Raw genomic sequence first — 19,489 nt, 5'->3', positions numbered from 1 at the left:
TATTGGGTGCTTTTTTGGGATACACTTGACTGCTAATCTGAACTTTAAAACTGCTATGAAAATTTGGAAGGGTTTGGAACTGTTTACCGGTAATTGTTTTATGGTTCATATGGATGGCAAGAAACAATCATAAATATGAAGCGACTGGATACACCCCCTCTACCACTTACATCTTAGCGATTGCTTATTTCAATAAGACATGGAAGTTCTTCTCTAGACATGATGTTACTCCTACTGTGGCTAAGGGTAGGAAACTCATTTTGATTAAATGGGCACCACCCCCTCATGGTTGGTTTAAAATTAATGTCGATGGGAGCTTTTCTAATGCATATACGGGTATGGGTGGAATTATAAGTGATGTGCATGGAAGATGTATAGCTTATTTTGCCTCCCCTTGTTTTGCTACCTCCTCTCTTGAGGCTGAGACTTCTGTTGTGCTTGCTGCGCTTCATGTGGTTATTGCTTTACAATTAAATGACATTGTGTTGGAAATTGACTTTGAAACCCTGCTTAATATACTTTTGGCAAAAGTTAAACCTCTTTGGTATATCAATGTCTTGTTGAAAAGAATAAGGATCATAATTGATAGCCATCATTTAAGTATTTCTTTTTCTTTCATTTATAGATAAGGGAACCAATCTGCTAATTGGTTGGCCAAATGGAGGGTGCAAAATGCTATTATTGGAAACACCCCTCCCTCTTTCTTGCATAAATTTATTAAAAATGATCTGGAGGCCCCATATGTTCGCTATTGAGATGCTGTCCCCTATCTATGTTTTCTGGTTGAATACCCTTTGATTTTCACATGGTTGTTGGACGGGTGTCTTGGATGCTGGTTACACATAATCGGTGGAGTCAACTGGAAATTAGCTTTCTACATTTTAAATTTGTTCAATTTCTTTTTAGTTTTGGGGTTTGTTATACATGTACGTTTTGAGTATACTCTTTTTGCTGGTATACATTTTGGTTTATCACATATACCTTTTGTTTTATTTTGCATGGTATTGTAATGCGGATAGTGGAATCCCTAGGTCTTCATGTTTGTTTTGTTTCTAGATGGGGATCCACTATCCCACCCCAAATATTGTAACTTTTTTATGATTAACGCGTAAGAAGCCACGAGATGCTCTTTTAATCAATATATATATATATATATATATAGGTAGAAGGAACAATATAAGGTTCCCTACATGTTAATCACAAAAAGAAGTACAGGAAGGATATGTTGGGATATGTCCCCAGTCTAGAATTACAACTATTTAAAAACAACTCACTCTTAAAGGGTTTTCCCAACCACTTACCAAAACACTCTAAAGTTGACAATGAAAATAGCTTTAATATAGATATAGATACACACACATAGAGAGAGAGTAGATAACTAGGAGGGGGAGATCCCACCCCTTGGGCGGCAACCCTAGCCCAAAAACAAGAGTCGGTCGACCCTGTAGTCCCTTGGCTGAATCAATTCAGCCATTCCCCAGTCTGTTCAACCCCCAAGGAGCCCCACATCAGTCTTTGGGGCTGGGGGAGCTTCAACCTCATTCATTGAAGCTTCTGGTCCTTCTAGCGCGTAGCCAAACCTCCACATTAAAAGTAGCAGAAATATTGTTGTCTCTATTAGGTCAATCTTATCAGCGTTGTCGTTCAACTTCTTGAGGATCCTGAAAGGTCCATCATCTCAGTGCTTGAGCTTCCCAAATGCTCTCACTAGAAACCATTCTTTCTTCACCTGGATTCACACTAGGTCCCTTTCTCGAAAGTCATCTTTTTTTATTTTTCTTTTTTGTCTGTACTTTGTACTTGTTCTAATTGGTGATCTTCTTTCCCATGTTCTCGTGTAACTTTTGAATCTCTTGCACCCTTTTGTCAACATCTTCACTAATCTCTGATATCGTAAGGAGTGGTACCAAGTGAAGTGAAGTGAGGGGATTGCTCCCATACACAATCTCAAAGGAAGCACTTCAGAAGTTTTAATAGATTTATTTTTTCCAGCTCCGCCTGCCTGCCTATCTGAGGGTGAGCTACTAAACAAAATTGAATCTTTGTACAAAGCTTCCCCATAGTGTCCTCCAGAAGTGGCGTGGGAACTTGACATTTCTATTGAAAGTAATGGTCCTAGGTATGTCGTGTTGTCTCGCGACTTCTCTAAAGTACAAATCAATGACATTCAATCCATCTAGTTTCCAGTGCCAGCATACGAAATGCACCATTTTCGAGAATCTATTCACCACAACTACACATAATCCTTGTTTTGTTGTGTTCTCGGAAGCCTATCATAAAATCCATGCTAACATCCACCCACGGGGCCTCCGGTACAGATAATGGTGTGTACAGTTATGTATTCTGCTTTTTAGTTTGGCCACATGACAAATTATGCATTGCATGATGTGCTGCTCCACATCTATTGTTAATCGGGGCAAAAAAATTTTGTTCTCTCGTGAATGCGAGTCTTATCCCTAGCTTAAGTGTCTTATCAGTCCTCTACTGTAGCTTTCTTAAATAATGGACTAGCGAACATCTAAGGGTACACAATTTTTTTATATATTGAACAGAAACCATCGGTACTATGATACTGCTAAGTAGGCTTCTCCCGACATTTTTGCCAGATCTCTTTGAAATTGTGTCTATTTTGTACAACTCATTCACTTCTTCAAAGGTCATGACTCGAGCGCACATAGAAGTGAGCAGCAAATGATGATGGCTTAGTGAATCTGTAACTTAATTTCGACTTCCTACCTTGTGCTTAAGCATGAATTATAATGACGCTAATAACTCCAACAAAGGCACGTGTCGGTTAATTTCGACTTCCTACCTTGTGCTTAAGCATGAATTATAATGACGCTGATAACTCCAACAAAGGCACGTGTCGGCCTATGAGTTTGTTTTGACTGTTCAAGAAATTCAAACCCTCGTGATCTATGAATAAAGTGAAATCGCTCGTCAATAAGCAATGACTTTAGTGATTAAGAGAGCTCTCAAAATCACATAGAAATCTTTATCATATGTCGAATATTTTCTTCTAGACTAGTTTTCTTACTAAAGAATGCTATAGGGTGGCTTCCTTAGCTTAGTATTGCTCCAATCCCCACATTGGAAGCTTCACACTCACCCCAAACAACTGATTGAAGTTCGATAATGCCAATATTGATGCTAAAAACTAGTTTTCTTACTAAAGAATGCTATAGGGTGGCTTCCTTAGCTTAGTATTGCTCCAATCCTTACATTGGAAGCTTCACACTCACCCCAAATAACTGATTGAAGTTCGATAATGCCAATATTGATGCCAAAGTTTCCTTCTTCTTCATTGTATTGAAACCGGTCGGAGCTACATCCGTCCACCAGAACTTTTCCCTTTTCAAATGCTTTATCAGAGGAACGGTTATGGTATTAAAGCTTTTGATGAATCGCCTGCAGAATGACGCCAACCCCAAAAATTGCCTCAATTTGATAAAAAATTGATTTGTTGCTCAGCTTAATATGGCCTCGATCTTTGTGGGATCCATCTTAATGTATGCACTAGACACGAGATAGTCTAAAAATCATATCTGCAATGTCAGGAATTGTCACTTCTTTGGATGGGCGTATAGCTCCTTTGATTGCAAAATCTTGAAGATCGTCCTCAAGTGCTATATGTGCTCCTCCTAAGACCTATTGTATTCCTGAATATCATCGAAGTGCACCACCGCCAACTTCATGATGTGAGGTTGGAACAAGCACATTAAACAATCAAAAGGACATGATTATCCACTCATGTAATCCATCCCGGAACTTGAAGGCAGTCTTCCACTCATCCGGTTCTTGTGGTACTCGCTGCGTAAGTTGACCTTGGAGAAGACAAGAGCTCCATGCAACTGATCCAAAAGATCACTCAGTCGGGGTATGGGGAATCTCTACTTTATAATAATCTTGTTCATGACCAAGCAGTCAATGCACATCATTCACAATCCATCTTTTTTGGGTACCATCAAGGCAGGGACATCACACGAGCTGGAACTCTCTTTGACCAAACCCCTTGCGACAGGTTCATGTACCTGTCGCTATAGTTCCGCGTACTTTGCATGTTTCAGTTTATAGGTGGGCTGATTTGGTAGTATTGATTTGGGTATGATATATATGGAGTGTTGAATGTCTCTCAGTGGCTGCAATCCCTCTAGAATATTGTCAATCATCACGTCTTGAAAGTCACCTAGTAGTAGTTGTAGGGCATCGGTATCTCAACCTCCTTAGTTTTCTCTAGTAGGAACAAATCCATTGCCACTTGACACTTTATTACTAATTGCATGAATGTGACTGCCAGGACTACCATCTCTATGATGTCCACTCTTGCATCCTTGACGGGCAAAAGAATGTTGCGCCTTACATTCTTTTTGAATGATTAAGTTTTCTTGAATTCTTCGTGTTGGGTCTTGCGGTCGAGCTACCCTTATCTCCAATATGGAAATCATCTATAGGTACCACGTCGCACCACACATGCTCTTGTAGCTAATTTTCTATAGAAAACTCAACCAAGCACTGTTGATCCACGCGTATATCGTTCCCCTTTTTCAATCAGGTAAGAGTGTAGGATTGAGAATGATTTTGTGTGACCAACCCCACTATCTTCACCATCAGAGTGGATACTACATTCTCGCAGCTCCCAACATCAATAATCAGATTACAGGCTATTTCCTTCATTGTTCACTTGGTGCGAAAAAAAACTATGCCTCGACTATGAATGATCCTTCTCCGACTCAGTCTGTAGGACTCTCCTTATGACTAGTGTCTCTCTCTCATCTCCCTAGAGCTGAACTTTCTACTCCTTCTCCTCTTATGCTTCCTCTTCCTCCACCTCCTTGATGATGCCTTGCTTTGTAAATGAAACAATTCGGCTTGTGGGACAGCTGGAGGCTATGTCCTTAGCCGTGGAACCTAAAATATCTTTTGGCATACACCATATAGGATGAATTACTCTTTTCTGGTTTCTTTTCACTTAACTCTGTCTTGTCATTTTCCTGTCCGATCTACCCAACTCCAGACGTACCTTTGTTGGTCGCTACGTCTATAGGTAGTTGTCTATGGAGGGCTATTACCTGTTTTGTTTTTGTTGTCTTGCAATCTTTAAGGCTAAGATATGGACATCTCCTAGTGTACAATAGGTCTGTAGTTGCATAATTTTGTTGATAGCGGGCTTAGACTCCCAAATATCTGGCTTTGGTGTGTTTCTATGGCTCGACCAATTCACACTTCATCTGTAATTTATCAAAATTATGTCATGAATTCCTCCATTTATAGGTTTCACTACTGTAGGTGATGAAATCTCAAAAATATATTTTGATGGAAGGTATTTTCTCTGCATTTTCTTTCTCATCTTCTCCCACCAACTAATCTTGTCACTATCCTCTTTTTCTTTGCTTTTGCAAATTTTTCCACTAAGGAGGCACACTTTTTCATTTTGATGGTTGTAAGCTTCACCCTCTTATCTTCTGGCACTTTCTTCTACTCTAAGATCCTCTCAACTAACTATAGCCATTCCATGAAATTGTCTGGATTCATACCTCAATCGAACTCTGGTAGGTCCACTTTTATTCTGAAATCCCTCTTATCTTCTGGCACTTTCTTCTACTCTAAGATTTTCTCAACTAACTGTAGTCATTCCATGAAATTGTCTGGATTCATACCTCAATTGAACTCTGGTAGGTCCACTTTTATTCTGAAATCACTGTGTACTCCATATGACGCCTCTTCTCTCGGCCTCCTTTGATAATGAATTCTGAAGCATTGGGCCCTATTTTATCATCATTGAAGTCCTCACTATGGAAAGGATTCAAATCATCTTCCCTTACTCATTGACTTTCTATGTCAGGATTGAGGATAATTTTTCCCTCGATTACATCATAAATCTTTGCAACCCTACTGAAGCCAATAGATCTCTCACTGCATCTCTTCCTAGGTAAGTTCTGGTGTATGTTTGCTTGTTGGCTTGGTTAGGGTTTGGGGGAATAAGAAAGAAAATTCTGGAGTGGAGATGGTTTGGGTATGCAGATGCTATGAAACTCTAGTATATGAATAGGATTAGGCTAGCTCTTATACTAGTTGATGTCGGAGTTAACTCCAAATTCAAACATAAATGCAAATATTACTGTTGAAAATAGAAAAGGGTTACGATTCTTGACATTAGGAAAATAACAACACAAGCAACAAAAACACCGTAGGGTGAGGAAGTTGGGAGTGGGCTGCGGCTGGATTTGTGGAAATAGGGGATTGAGGTTGGTAAGGAGGGTTGAAGGCAGCAAAGGGAGGCAGGGGTGTGGCTGGACAACGGGCAATAGGCGGTTGGAGGGAGTGGCGATACAGGTAGGAGTGGTTGGATAACAATTCATTACAGATGACTTGAGGAAGGCGGTACAAAGATGACAGAATCGGTTGGGGGGTGTGTTGGAAGTATAGCAGCGTGCAATTGCAGGGTAGAGCAAGGGAATATGTGGAGGTAGTCGCCACCTCAGAGCAGGATACAACCGTACTACCTGTCCTCGGATACAACCCGAATAAGGGAAAAAAGATGTCGATGACAGAAAAATCTGAAAATAAAACTGGACCCTTATGACATATTATATATATATATATAAACAAGAGTCGATCGGCTCTGTAGTCTATTGTCTGCACTAGTTTATCTATTCACCGTCCAATTCAACCCCCAGGGAGCCTTGCGTCATTGTCATATCCAAGAAAAAATATATCTTGACCTATTGAAGGAAACGTTGGGATGCAAACTAATAGATACTCTTATGGATCTTAATCGACGAGCATCAAAAGAAGATGACTCCAGTTGAAATAGGGAGGTATCAAAGACTTATGGGTAAACTTATTTATTTGTCACATACAAGACCTAAGATTGCTATTTTTGTGGGTACAGTATGCCGAAATATGAATGATCCTAATGAAGATCATTTAGAAGCAGTCTTCTGAATTCTAAGGCACTTAAAGATGACTCCAGGTCTTGTTCGCAAACAACTCATGCTTGGCTCATTAAGGGTATGTTTGGGGGCGTGGTTGGACAGCTTTGCGGTACCCCACCGTCGAGATCTACTATTTGGGGGAGCGGCGTCCAATTCAACCCCCAGGGAGCCTTGCGTCATTGTTATATCCAAGAAAAAATATAACTTGACCTATTGAAGGAAACGTTGGGATGAAAACTAATAGATACTCTTATGGATCCTAATCGACGAGCATCAAAAGAAGATGACTCCAGTTGAAATAGGGAGGTATCAAAGACTTATGGGTAAACTTATTTATGTCACATACAAGACCTAAGATTGCTATTTTTGTGGGTACAGTATGCCGAAATATGAATGATCCTAATGAAGATCATTTAGAAGCAGTCTTCTGAATTCTAAGGCACTTAAAGATGACTCCAGGTCTTGTTCGCAAACAACTCATGCTTGGCTCATTAAGGGTATGTTTGGGGCGTGGTTGGACAGCTTCGCGGTACCCCACCGTCGAGATCTGCTATTTGGGGGAGCGGCAGAGCAACTTCGCTGCCGCCGTAGGGAGGAATTTCGCAAAAGGCGGGCCGTGGGGTCGAATCTGCTGCCCGCGTTTAGCGACTCCGTTTTACCCAGTTGCCCCTTCGTTCGCTCGTTCGTCTTCTCTCCATTCATTCCTCTTCTCTAACAGTTCGGCTCCGCGCGGGTGCCTTGCTAGGAGAAATTTGGCCAATCGCATAGCTCCCAACACAAGCTTGTCTAATCTGATAAGCAGTACATCCTCACTGCCCGATCGCATAGTTCACACCCCTTACACTCTCAGCCTCGATCACCTCTGTCGATCTCTCGATTGTGTCGATTTGGCTGGATGGGAAAAGCAGCTAGAGGAGGAATTTGCTGCAGTTAATATTCTCTCAAGTTATTGTTCTTTTCTTCTGTGTTAATAAAATAGGTAGAGGAGGAACTTAAGGAACTTATAAAAGCAATTCAACATGTAAATGTTAATGTTTAGGTGTTATGCATGAAAATACATACGGACAAAGTATTGACTCTGATATAATGGGTATTCCAGTAGACTATGAAATTGTAGTGCCTTGAGCTTACATTTTGCAGCCGTCGAGAGGAGCATCAACGGGACTGATCCAGGATGTCCTAATGGGTCATGAGTTTGTAGAGCCGATGTCAGACACAGAATAAGCCTAGATAAGAGAAATTCAGATCTTTCAGATGTAGAGACTCATCCCTGAGTTACCCTTACTGAGGAAGGTTTCACATGCTAGAATAAGGCTCTTTTGTGACACATCGGGAAGATTTATGGGAGTTATTCAGATGTTAGATTTAATTCAGAATGGTAACGCTCCAGCTACACTCCTTGTTGTCGCCTGCAACCCCAAAACTCTCTTTTCCAATTGCGTACTCCACTGCCCAGTTTTCTCGTCACCTTCTCCTCCAACCTTTCTGTCACGGGTTCTCCTGTGATCTGCTCCCCCATTGAACTGGCCAGCCGACAGCCCCTCCATGTCCCTCCAACTTTTATATGCACTCCTTAAAAGCATACTGTGCTTAATCTCTGGCCCTATATTACAACATGCAAAGTGCGGACGAATTAATATTGTCGGTTTGTAATGCTTTTCATTTCACTTTTTCCTTCACTGTTTATTTGTTTTTTTCTTGGGTACCGGTAACTGCTTCAAGTTTGGTTTCTTTCATTTTGTAGTTTTAATTTTATTATTTTTTTCTCCATCTTATGATTTTATTTTCTAGTGGTGAAGATGGTAGGAGTCGAGCAGAACAGCTCCTGCATATTCTTAGACAGATAGATGTATATATTTTGTCTGCTGTAGAGCATCAGAGAAGAAGAGGCTGTCATACTGTGCATGAATTGCTTCTCAAGTTCCGGACTCTTTTTTCTGGCGGAATATGTGGACTTGGGTGTCATTCCAGCTGCATCCACAATGCACAAATTGAAAGGCCAATGCAAAGAAACTTCTCGACTTTGCCATGTAAGTGCATAACATGATCCGTTGACTTATCAAATAATATGTGAATTAATTCTTGTTGAATCTGCTTGTTTCCAGCTGTGTATGCATTGCCAAGTCGGGACTCCTTGAGTCTCGGGGAAAGGGTTATAACATATCTACCAAGGTGTGCAGATGTGAGTTCAGAGATTAGAAAAGTTGCAGTTCAGGTTTGTGGATGATCTCATTCATAATTTTTAATATTTATGCTATATTTCGCTCAACGGGAAAGGTTTTGCTTTCTCATTTCGGCCTTGGTGATTTTGTAGATCTTAGGTCTTTTTTTCAGCATAGCGCTATCGCTTCCTTTATCAGCTGGGTGTGATGTAGATCTAGAATCATCATACAATGCCTTGTCTTCTCTTGAAGATGTAATTTCCATGCTTCGAAGGGTAAGATTTAATTTTTGTTTTTCCATTATTTGTGTGTGTATCTGTGTGTTACTTAGAGAGGAATTCAAACTTTTTTAACTCTAATTTTACAGGATGAATCCATTGATCAATCAGAAGTCTTCAATAGAATTGTCACATCTGTTTGTGGTTTGTTAACAAAAGATGAGGTGTGCTGCATCATTTTTCCCTTTCTCCTATGCGCTAATTAGTTTATTCTCTGTACTGTAAGCTCAATGTGCAGAGTAATTTCTTGAACAGCTTGTTATCTCATTGCATATGTGTACATCGGCAATATGTGATAAGATCAAACAATCAGCTGATGGAGCTATTCAAGCTGTGATTGAGTTCATTACTATGAGAGGCAGTGAGTTAAATGAATCTGATGTTTCAAGGTTGTAAATCATAATCTGACATCAAACTTTTTTATTTTAGAGAAATGGAAACTTAAAATTTCTATTTGCAGGACAACTCAGTCGCTACTTTTGTCTGCTTCATTTGTAACTGATAAGCATTCACGTCAAGAAATCCTTCAAGCGGTATTCATCTTTATTTAATAATTTATCACTTCAAAGAAAATTGAAAGCTGGTGTGGGCTAATTTTTTTTTTTTTTATATTGGAAGACATCATGTTTGGCAGAGTGCACTACTTCTCATGTTGTCTTTAGTGAGGTCTTGGTTACTTCTGCTCGGGACATCATCACAAAAGATGTATTAAGGCTTCGAGGTGGTTGGTCAATGCAAGATGCATTCTATGTGAGTTTCTTTCAAGCAGGTTTCGCTAATTTGCTGAGAATTATGTTGAGGAAAAAATATGTTTTCTCCCCTCTTCATCTATAACATCATATTTAATTTAACTGCTCGCTACCCAAGTGTTTACTTTGCTCTTTATCATTCACTCCCAATTATCTTAATATATTTGTTTAATACTTTTTCATCAAAAGATGCTCTTCCGTACCTTCTCATATTAATTTAACATCGTTTTGCTTCTCTTTTATTCTTGCTTCTATTACAAACTTATATTTCCACATCGTTTAACTGTTGTGCTGTGTTGTTGTCCCAATACTGAAATTTCTACTTGCACTGTTTTCCTCCTACAAGAAACTTCAATATTGCCATGATATACTCTGGCAGACTGAACTTCTATGATTCTTAATTTAGACTAAATAAGAAATATTCATGGTATGAACAATAAGCTTATTTTTATTATTAAGAAGTTACTTATATAATCAATACTCAACCTGTAAGTAAGTTTAATTAATATAATGAAAATCTAGAATCAATTAAATTTTCTATCACTTATGAGTGATCAACAGCATAAGCATGAACAATCAAGTACATAACCAGTAATATCATAAAAACAAAAACATATTTCTTACATAAATATCTATGGAAAATCACTTGGTGACTATCTGATGAAAACAGTGTCAATGACCTACAAGGTTTTTTTTTTTTTTTTAAAGTAATTAAGATTAACTTGCTATTAAATACCAGTATACCATATTGCTAATGAGTTTTATTTACTTGAGTTAATTTTTTTCTGGAAAAGTTCTTCAATGGCCATACCAATTTTGAATGATGTTTAGAAGTTCTGTGGTATTCATGATGCATTGTTGTTCCATCTCAGGAAGCATGTATAATGTTCTACGGATTCCATTAACTTATAGCCTTTTTCTTGGAATTTTTTTATTTGGCACTGACCTTTCTTCGTTGCCTTTTTATTTTTATTTTTTTGAGTTAGACATTTTCCCAGCATGTGGTGCTTTCAAGCCTGTTTCTGGAGTACATCATATCTGTGCTAGATCGTTCTCCTGCCCCTAAAGTAGATATAGAAAAGGGTGAAAGCAGCAACCATTCATCTGATTCTCTGCTTGATGGGGACTTACTGCTAGCAGCATTACTAGGCCTGACGGCATTCTTCAGGTTTGAATCAATTTTGATTAACATGGACAATTTAGAAAAAAAATTATTATGGGACCTTAATATGTGTTAATATGAATCAATATAGAGGGGGTGGCAAGACTGGGAAGAAATCAGTGGAACGAAATTATTCTTCTGTCCTTTGTGCGCTTACACTTCAACTGGGAAGTTGCCATGGCCTGGCTGGTCTGGGTCAGCTGGAGCATTTGCGGTATTTAGTTTTGATTTTATTGACTCCTTTTCTATCACTGACTAAACCAACTCTTATCCGTGTTTTTCTTAACTGTTTTATTTTACAGTGTTTTATTAACAGCTTTTCACTCATTTTGTGATTGTGTTGGTGATTTTGAAATGGGCAAGGTAATAAATACAAGTTGGATTCGTCTTCATTATGCATATAAGTGAATATCAGAGATTGTTGGGAGATTTTAGCCTATTGTTTTGTTAAAAGTTAGGATCAAGCTAATGCTCTTCAGCATGCAGATATTGGCCAGGCATGGAGAAAATAATGACAGGGAGAAATGGATTGATGTTATTCGTGATATTGCTTCCTGCATCTCTCTAAAGAGGCCTAAGGAGGTAACTGCACACATGATTCTGCCATGAAAATAAATGAATATTTGTTGTGTGACCTTATATGGGCATTCTTGATGAATAAAAACAATGTTCCACATTGAGACATGCATTTTCCATGTTTGTGTTTCTGTATGCACCTACAGTTGCACATTCGCAGACATCATGATACGTGGAATAAGACTGGTTAATATTTTATTGCAAATCCTAAATACACAAAATCAGAAGAATGATAGCATGCTAGATAAAATAGAAAATATGCAGGAATTAAACAATATTTTACTCGAAGAAGAACATAAAATAAACCTATAATGTCCAGAGTTTTCTATTCTTGTAGATATTATAAGCTCAAGGTGTCCAAATGATTGATGCTAATCAGAATGTATGACACGCTTTATTGTGGACACCAGATTACAATCAGAGAACTAGAATGGGAAACTTTCTAAAATTTACAGGTCAAATATAGATTTTACCGAGTTTTCGAGAAGGAAACGTGGCAATGTAAAGCTTTGTTCCTTGAAGTGGCTTTTCACCAAATGACACTACAAAAGAAATATTATAATTGGTGCTCTCTGATAGTGTGGTTCATTATAAAATGAAACAATTCATTTATGGTGATATTTAGAGCATCATTTTTCTCAAACGTCTAATTCCTTTCACTGGTAAATTATAGAGTAAAATTGATAGGACATAACGTCCTTTTTTACTTAATTTTTAACTACAATTTTTTCCTTAGATATATCCATCTCAGTTGATATTTAGAGCCTCTAATTGCAAGCTAACATTCATCTCGGACCAATCTTCTGGGATTGCGTGCCTCTTATGCTTTGTTGAATATTTCCAAAGTGATACATGGTCGGTTCAATCTGATTTGCAGTGGGAGTAACCTGGACCTTCCCTCACGGCTGTGGCACTGGTGGTACAGTGTTGGCCATGAGATCCTGAATTGTGAGATCCTGAATTGTCCTTTGTCGTCTCTGTTCCAAGTCTAGATCGGGTATCTCAATCCTCTCATCACTTGTCTTCACTAAAGTTGGTCCCGCAGCCACTGCTCTGTTGGCTTGTCTTCACTAAAGTTGGTCCCGCAGCCACTGCTCTGTTGGTGAGGGCTCTAGTGATCTCGAACTCTGTTTAAGGACGTAGGATGATGCGCTCCCCATCCTTTTTGAAAGAATACATGTTTCTGAATCCCTTTTGTTAAGTTCTCCAGCCAAATTGTCACGGTATTCTGAATAAATGGTGTCATACAGCCGTAGGGACAATGTCACACCACACCTGATCCTGCAATTAGCCCCATTTGAGAACTCTACTAAGCATCTCCGGTCGATGTTGGCCATATTGTCCTTTAGCCACGTCAATCAATACGGTTGGAAATGCTTCTAAGTAGTGAGTCTTAAGTTCTCTACTGTATCGATGTTACGTTCTTGTTGCTCCCGCCGTCGATGATGAGACTACATACCTTTTTGTTCACTGTGCAACGGGTGTAGAAAATGTTGTGTCAAAGCCATCTGTGGATCTCTGTATCCTTAGTCTGTAGGATCCGTCGAATCACAAGCGCCTCTCAGTTGTCTTCTCATTGCTAACTTCCTTCACGACGCCCTGATCCGTGAGTGCGACTATCTTAATCGTGGGATCGTTGGAGGCTGTGGTCATTGTCGTGGCATCTGAAACATTTTTTGGTCGGTATAGTGTTGGAGGAGCTACCTTTCTCCTGTTTCTTTGTGCTTTGATCGACAGTGTCATTCCCTTGTCCACACTTGGTACTTTCTCCCGAGGTAACCTTATCAGTCGGGGTAGATGTAGGTGATTGCTTGCCTAAAGGTGGTTGCCTGAAGGTTGATCTACTATGCTTCTGATGTTTTTTCACCTTCAAGGCAAGAGTTTGAAAATCTCCAAGTTACGAATAAGGATGCAGTTGCACCATGTTACTAATAACGAGCTTCATGTCTTCTAGATAACAGGCTATGGTATGTTCCTCTCGCTCGGCCAAATCATACCGCATCTGCAACTAATAGATCCCTCATACCGCATCTGCTCTGTGAGTGAACTCTTCGACTAATAGATCCCTCTGCTGCATATCTTGACGGTAATGGGGTGGGTGGTATTTCTTTTGCATCATCTTCTCCTACCTGGTGATTATATCGTTGCTTTCTCTTTTTCTCTGGCTCTATAATTTTTTTCACCTTAAAAAGACACTTTTTTCAACTTGATAGAAGTTAATTTGACGCTCTTATCCTCTGACATATCCGTTGCTTTCTCTTTTTCTCTGGCTCTATAATTTTTTTCACCTTAAAAAGACACTTTTTTCAACTTGATAGAAGTTAATTTGACGCTCTTATCCTCTGACATATCCTTATACTCAAAGATTTAGTCAACAAATTGCAATCAATTAATAAAGTCTTCTGGATCCATACATCCATTAAATTTTGATAGATCAACTTTGATATCGAAGACACTGTGCCTTCTAGATGATATTTCCTCTCTAAAATTTGCTTTATGGAAGGGGTTTAGATACCCCTCTCTTGGTCTCCTCTGATACTGGATTCAAAAATGTCGTGGTCTATCTTCTTCATTGTTGAAATTCTCCCTATGGAAGGGATTCAGATCCTCCTCTCTTTCTCCCATTCTTTTCTCCAAATCTCGGTTGAGGGTAACCTCCCCTTGGGTCATCTTATCAATCACCGCAAGTCTCTATTGAAGGCGATGGAGCTCTCGTCGTATCTCTTCCCAGGTACGCTCTGGCATACATCTTCTTGGTGGCATGGTTATGGTTTGGGATTTGCGGAAATGGAAAAGGGTATTTGGTGATTGGAAAAAAACTTTTTGGTTTATAGCAGATGCTTGAAAATCTCAGGATAGGATTAGGGTTAGGCTAGCTCTGATACTAAATGACATGGGAACTAATTACGAAATCAGCGGAAACGAAAAAGCAAAGTTTTATTAGTATTGAATTAGAGATAAAACACGAAACAAACATAAAAGGAAAATACACGACCGAAATCTTTTCATCTTTTATCCTTTGTTGTGTCTGTCTCATGTTTAGAGCGGGTGTCTGAATCTTTTAATCTTTTATATTTACTAAAACTGATCCCACGGACGTTATTCTGCTGGTGAGAGCTTCTGTGATCTTGGGCTCCGCTGAAGGAAGTAGGATGATGTGCATCCTATCGTTGGTCAAAGAATACATGTTTCTGAATCCTTCCTGCTAAACTTTTCGGTTATACTATAATGGTTTTCCCAACAAAAGGTGACCCATATTTATTGGGACAACACCTGGTCGTGTAGTTGGCCCCCAATCGATAACATTACTAGGCATCTTTGGTTGATGTTGATCATATTCTTTTTCTTCAGCCACGTCAGTGAGTACAGTCGGGGATTCTTCTAAGTAGTGAGTCATAGTTTCTCTACCATCTGTGTTGATGTCACATTTTTGCTGCTCTTGTCGTCGATGATGAGACTGTATATCTTTCTATTCACTGTGCGGAAGGTTTAGAGTATATTGTGGCAAAGCCACTATGGATTTCTCGTCTGCTTGATCCGTCGAATCACAAGCGCCTCTCCTTCATCTGGTGGAAGCTGATACACCTTACTCTGGTCCTCAGTTGTCTTCTCGTTGTTAACTTCCTCCATGGCACCCTGATCCGTGAGTGTGACTATCCAACTCGTGGGACAGTTGGAGGCTATGTGGTCGTAGTGACATATGAAACACTTCCTAGTCAGTATATTGTTGTAGCTAGATTTTTCCTGTTTCTTCGCTCTCTAATCCAGAGTGTCATTCGCTTGTCCGGACTTGCTAGTTCTCTCGAGGTAACCTTGTCAGTCAAGGTAGTTGTAGCTGACTGCTTGCCTGAAGGATAACTGCGTCAAGGTAGTTGTAGCTGACTGCTTGCCTGAAGGTTGTTGCCTGAAGGATAACTATTGTCTGCTTAACTGTTGTCTGCTCTGCTTTTGCTATCTTTTCGCCTTTAAGAAAAGAGTCTGAACATCTCCAAGTGACGAATTAGGGTGCAACCGCATCATGTTACTAATAATGGGCATCAAGCCCCTCAGCTAACAGGCTATGGTATGCTCCTCTGACTCGACCAAATCACATCTCATCTACAACTGATTAATCTACTCTGTGAACCCCTCAACTGATAGGTCCTGCTGCAGGTGGTGGCACCTTATAAACATATCATATCAGTAATGGGTGGGAGGTATTTCTTTTGTATCGCTTTCTTCATCTTCTCCCACCTGGTAATTATATCGTTGCTTCTTTTGTTCTCCTGCTCTGTAAGCTCTCCCATCACAAAGAGACATTTTTCTTCAACTTGATACCAACTAATTTGACCTTCTTATCCTTTAGCACATCTTTATACTCGAATATCCGTTCAACAGATTGCAATCAATCAATAAAATCTCTTGAATCCATACATTGATGAAACTCTAGTAGATCAACTTTGATGCCGAAGTCTCTGTGTCTTTTAAATGATATCTCATCTCTGAAATTCTCCCTATGGAAGGGGTTCAGATGCCCCTCTCTTGACCTCCTTTGATACTGGATTTTGAAACGTCGTGGCTTGTTTTCTTCATCGTTGTAATTATCCCTTTGGAAGGGATTCAAATCTTCCTCTCTTTCTCCTCTTCGACTTCAGATCTCGTTCGAGACTAACCTTCCCTTGGATCATCTCATAAATCTTCGCAAGTATCTGTTGAAAGCATTGGAGCTCTTGCCTTATCTCTTCTTGAATATGCTCAAGCATATATCTTTTTTGTGGCATAGTTAGGACTTGGGATTTTTGGAAGTGTAAAGGATATTTGGTGGTAGGAAATACATTTTTTTTGTTTATGGTAGGTGTTAGGAAGCCTAAGGATAGGACTAGGGTTATGCTAGCTCTGATAACAAATGATATCGGAACTAGTTAGGAAATCAATAGAAATGAAAAAGAAAATTTATTTTAGTACTGAATTAGGGTTACAACATGATACAAACGGAAAAGGGATTACAATACGAATGACTGGAAGAGGATTCGAGGATGGTGGTGGCGTCGGCCAATTGGCAAGGGAAAAGGGGAGTGGTTGAGGACTGTTAGGTACATTGGATTTGTGGTTGGTGGTTGGTTTGTGGGTTGGGAGATAGGGGTGGCAGGGAAAGCTGGAGGGAAGGTGGTGATGGGTTGTTGGGTGTAGTGGGATGAGCTATGATGGGTGTTGGGTGTAGTGGGATGAGCTAGACAACATGGAGAATTGTTGTAAGGGGGTCGGCTGGATGCAGGTTGGCGAGCTCGACAGTAAGGCCTGGACCAGTTTGGAGAGAATAAAGTGCTGGTAGGCGGAGTGGAAGACTAGACAACAAGGCTGCGGTATGAGAAGGTGGCGGCAAAGTAGTTGGGATGAGGAGGGGAAGCCAAGAGTTATGGGAAGTGGAGGAGAAGGGTAGGGAAGATGATAGGGGAGGGTACAACATCACCTTGGAGCAGGATACAACCGTAGCACGATCCATCTTTGGATGTGGCCCTAGCAGGGAGAAGAAGAAGAAGAAGGCTTCAAGCGAGCTCAAAAAATAGCAGCCATAACAAAACTAACCCTAATTCTCAGAAAACAACAATATATGAACTCTAAATAGAAAATAATGGAAAGGAAAGACAAGGGGAAGGGTTGGCAATGGTGCGCCCTTCCAAATTGTCGCACGGTCCAGATGCGCTTAGACCAAGTCTCCTAGGGACCGGGTGAACCAGTCGGCTGAACTGACTTGCTTCCAGCCCTACATTACTATCCTCTGACTTCTCATCCTCAACCTCTTCAACGACGTCTTGATTTGTGATTGTGACAACCCGGCTCGTGGGATAACTAAAGGTTATGTGTCTATAGTCGTGGCACTTGAAACACCTTCTGGTAGGTAATGCACTCTAGGAGCTACTCCTTTTCGGCTTCTTTCCACTTTGATCTGCCTTGCCAACTCTGCCAGAGGTGCCTTTGTTAGTCGCTGTGGTTTTAGGTGGCTGCTGACTGAAGATTACTGCTTGAATGGAGATTGTTGCTTGCTCTATTTTTTTGTTGTTTTTCCATCTTTAATGCTAAGGTTTAAACGTCCCCCAATAACCAGTATGGTTGTAACTGCATAACATTGCTAATAGAGGGCTTCAGACCCCCTAGGTATTTAAACGTCCCCCAATAACCAGTATGGTTGTAACTTCATAACATTGCTAATAGAGGGCTGGGATTAGTGTGTTCCTCTAACTCGACAGACTCACACTTCATCTGCAACTGGTTGAACTGTACTGTGAACTCCACTGAATGTCTCCCTGCTACAGGTGGTGGAGTTCAGAAACATGTCCTGGTGGTAATGAGGTAGAAGGTATTTTCTCTGTCTCTCTTTTCTCATCTTTTCAAACTTGTTATTGTTATCAGTGTTTTCCTTTTTCCTCCATCTCTACAGATTATCCCATCACAAAGAGGAACACACTAATCCCTTTCAACTTGATGGCTGCTAATTTCACCCGCTTATCCATTACACCTTATATTTGAATATTCGTTCAATAGATTGCAGTCAATCGATAAAGTCATTTGGATTCATACCTCCATCAAACTCTTGTAAATCCACTTTAATATTGAAATCCTTGTGTTCTCCATATGTGGGCTCCTCTCTAGGCCTCCTCTGACACCTAATCCTGAAGCGGCGGGGTCGGTATTCCTCATCATTGTTCTCTTCCTTGTGGAACGGATTCAGAACCTCATCCTTGCCTCCCCTTTGACACTTCAGATCTCGATCAAGGGTAATCTCCCCCTTGTTTCATCATTCATCTTCTCAAGCCTTTGTTGAAGCTGGCATATCTCTCGTTATATCTCATCTCGGGTAGGTTTTGGCATGTTCTCTGTGGTGGCACTAGTAAGCTTTGGTCTTTGAAGGGGTGGTTGAGTATAGGAAGGAAAATTTTTTGTTGAGGGGTAAGATAGATGTTAGGAAACTCTAGGATAAGACAAGGGTTAGACTGGCTCTAATATCAAACGATACAGATGTTAACCCGAGAAACACATTCAAAATATTATTGTTGAAGCCTTCAAAAGAAATCAAACAAATGTTCTTATAATAGGAAATAATGAACACAAGCACAAACAAGCCCCCTAAGGCGAGGACATAGTGGGAAATTTTGCTAGACAGCGAGAGGGAGGTGGCCTGATGGTTTGCAGCAATAGGAAGGGTGGCTGGAAGGGAAGGTGATGGCTGGTGGAATTGTAGGAAGGTGGGGTGGCAATAGGTTTGTGTGCAAGGTGGTCAGCTCCAGTGGTTGGATCCGCAGGGAAGGAGGGGGTTGGTGGCGGTAGGAGGGGATTATGATAGGGTGGCTGCAATGGCATTGGGGTTGGGCAAAGCCGTCGGCAGAGGCAGCAATTAGAGGGATTGTCCGACGGTCACAGCATCAAGGATGGAGGCGCAGGGATGGAAACAAGCAAGTGAAGAGGATTAGGCACAGGGTTGGTCGAGATAGTCACCACTTCGAAGTAGAATACAGCCAGAGCGCCACTTGTTTTCAGAGACAACCCTAATTGGGAGAAGAATGCCTAGATGCAGAAACCTGAAATCAACCAAAACTAAAACTGTAGACAACAACAATATATATCTATAGTAGGTGAAATAGTGGGAGGG

General features: G+C 40.3%; 1 protein-coding gene across 1 annotated transcript in view; it reads left to right on the top strand.

Annotated features, from left to right (window-relative positions):
- Window positions 1-19,489, top strand: part of LOC110021062 (protein SHOOT GRAVITROPISM 6) — a 156,878-nt gene that overhangs the window by 96,514 nt on the left and 40,875 nt on the right. The window contains 11 exon segments of the mRNA XM_020719393.1: window positions 8,727-8,965; window positions 9,041-9,150; window positions 9,250-9,372; window positions 9,465-9,539; window positions 9,631-9,764; window positions 9,836-9,908; window positions 9,994-10,125; window positions 11,111-11,292; window positions 11,378-11,500; window positions 11,589-11,649; window positions 11,773-11,868. Of these exon segments, the coding sequence (XP_020575052.1) occupies window positions 8,727-8,965; window positions 9,041-9,150; window positions 9,250-9,372; window positions 9,465-9,539; window positions 9,631-9,764; window positions 9,836-9,908; window positions 9,994-10,125; window positions 11,111-11,292; window positions 11,378-11,500; window positions 11,589-11,649; window positions 11,773-11,868 (1,348 nt within the window).

This window comes from Phalaenopsis equestris, unplaced genomic scaffold, assembly GCF_001263595.1.
Source record: "Phalaenopsis equestris unplaced genomic scaffold, ASM126359v1 Scaffold000118, whole genome shotgun sequence".
NCBI lineage: Eukaryota > Viridiplantae > Streptophyta > Magnoliopsida > Asparagales > Orchidaceae > Phalaenopsis > Phalaenopsis equestris.
The sequence above is the reverse complement of the archived record's forward strand: the minus strand, read 5'-3'. Positions and strand labels throughout refer to the sequence as shown.